This window comes from Nymphalis io, chromosome 10 (assembly GCF_905147045.1).
Source record: "Nymphalis io chromosome 10, ilAglIoxx1.1, whole genome shotgun sequence".
Taxonomy (NCBI): Eukaryota; Metazoa; Arthropoda; class Insecta; order Lepidoptera; family Nymphalidae; genus Nymphalis; species Nymphalis io.
Window position 1 is genome coordinate 5,108,632 of NC_065897.1, and position 1,635 is coordinate 5,110,266.

Here is a 1,635-nt window from a genome sequence, read left to right on the forward strand (position 1 = left end):
AGCAACGATAAGTTTCTAAACTTAACATAATAAACAATAACTTTCGTAAGTGTTTTGTGATGAATATCAGAAATATTAAGTCATCTAAAAACTTAACTGTATAGAAAAGGATGAGAAGATGAGAGAATGTTTCATATTTTAAATGAAGAATTATTGTTCATTATGCTGATATCAGAACAAGCGTATCCCTTAAAATATCAATACTATCACAGCTTAGATGGAGATCAGTGCTTGCCATGATGGAAGCCCCACTCTTTGTGGTCCTTGTGACCGCCCTTCTTGCCATGGTCATGATGACCATGATGATGTTCCTCATGACCGTGATGTCCCTTGTGGCCGTGATGGTCCTCATCGTAATGATGCTTGTCATGATGGCCGTGCTTGCCATGATGATGTTCATGATGACCGCTCTCATGATGTCCTCCCTTCTTGTGGTCTCCTCCGTGTTTTTCGTGATGACCGTGGTGATGTCCATGCTTGTGATGCTTGCCTTCATGATGATGGTCATCGTAGAAGTGATGGTCCTTGTGGAAGTGGTCCTTGTGGTACTTCTTGTGGTAGCCGTCGGTCTTCTCTCCCTTGTCATGGTGCTTGTGGTGGCCGTGTTTGCCTCCTTTGTGATGGTGGCCATGCTCGTGGTGATGACCATGATGGTCGTGCTCATCCCAGTGCTTCTTGTGGCCGCCACCGTGTTCATGATGATGCCCTGCGTGATGATGTTTACCATGATCACCGTGTTCTCCCTTGTGGTGATGATGATGTCCTTTGTGTCCCTTGTGTCCCTTCTCGCCATGTTCGTGATGATGGTGGGCATGGTGTTCTTTGCCACCACCCTCTTCATGATGGTGCGATTTCCCACTCGCGGCCGCTACAAGATCTTTCTCATCTTCGCCTAATTCTCTAGCGTATACTGCCACAAGGCAGAGCAAACCGATTGCTAGAACCAACTTCATGTTGATTGCTGTTGTTTCTATACTTTGGTATAAATTATTGGTTCTTTTATACTCGATTAGTTTAGATGAAGAAAGTATTTGGTAATGTTATTGCAGTATTCAGGGACAAGTTCTGGGCGCTGAACCGTTACGCGCCATTCCGATTTTCAATTGTGTTTCGCTGTTGTCAACAAATTTGCTAATATGGTGGTTGAATGTTAATTACTTATATTATCAGTTTTTATGCCAGTTTTAATCAATTTTAGTATATATAATATATAAATAATTTATTTACTAAACACAAATTTTAATTAAATCACCTGTTTGATATTATTTTATATAAATGCATGTTTGTCCTATTTAAAAAATGATTTATTACACAATTATATTCATTTATGTATATTCTCCATTATAATGAAGCCAAATGGTGAGTGTAAAAAATGGGTTGATCTTCTCCAGGTCCAAGTTAAATGATGGCAAAACATCACAGGTTTAAATACGGACAAAAACCGTTCCATTTACTACCTTTGTGTTAATTTTTTTTTTATAGAATAGGAAGGCGGACGAGCATATGGACCACCTGATGGTAAGTGGTCACCAAACACCCTTAGACATTGGCATTATAAGAAATGTTAACCATCGCTTACATCACCAATGCGCCACCAACCTTGGGAACTAAGATGTTATGTCCCTTGTGCCTGTA

General features: G+C 40.1%; 1 protein-coding gene across 1 annotated transcript; it reads right to left on the minus strand.

The window, feature by feature from the left end:
- Window positions 1–224: 224 nt before the first annotated feature.
- Window positions 225–953, minus strand: LOC126771353 (histidine-rich glycoprotein-like). Its single transcript, XM_050491208.1, has one exon. The coding sequence runs from the start codon at window positions 951–953 to the stop codon at window positions 225–227; it is 729 nt and encodes a 242-aa protein (XP_050347165.1).
- Window positions 954–1,635: the final 682 nt, after the last annotated feature.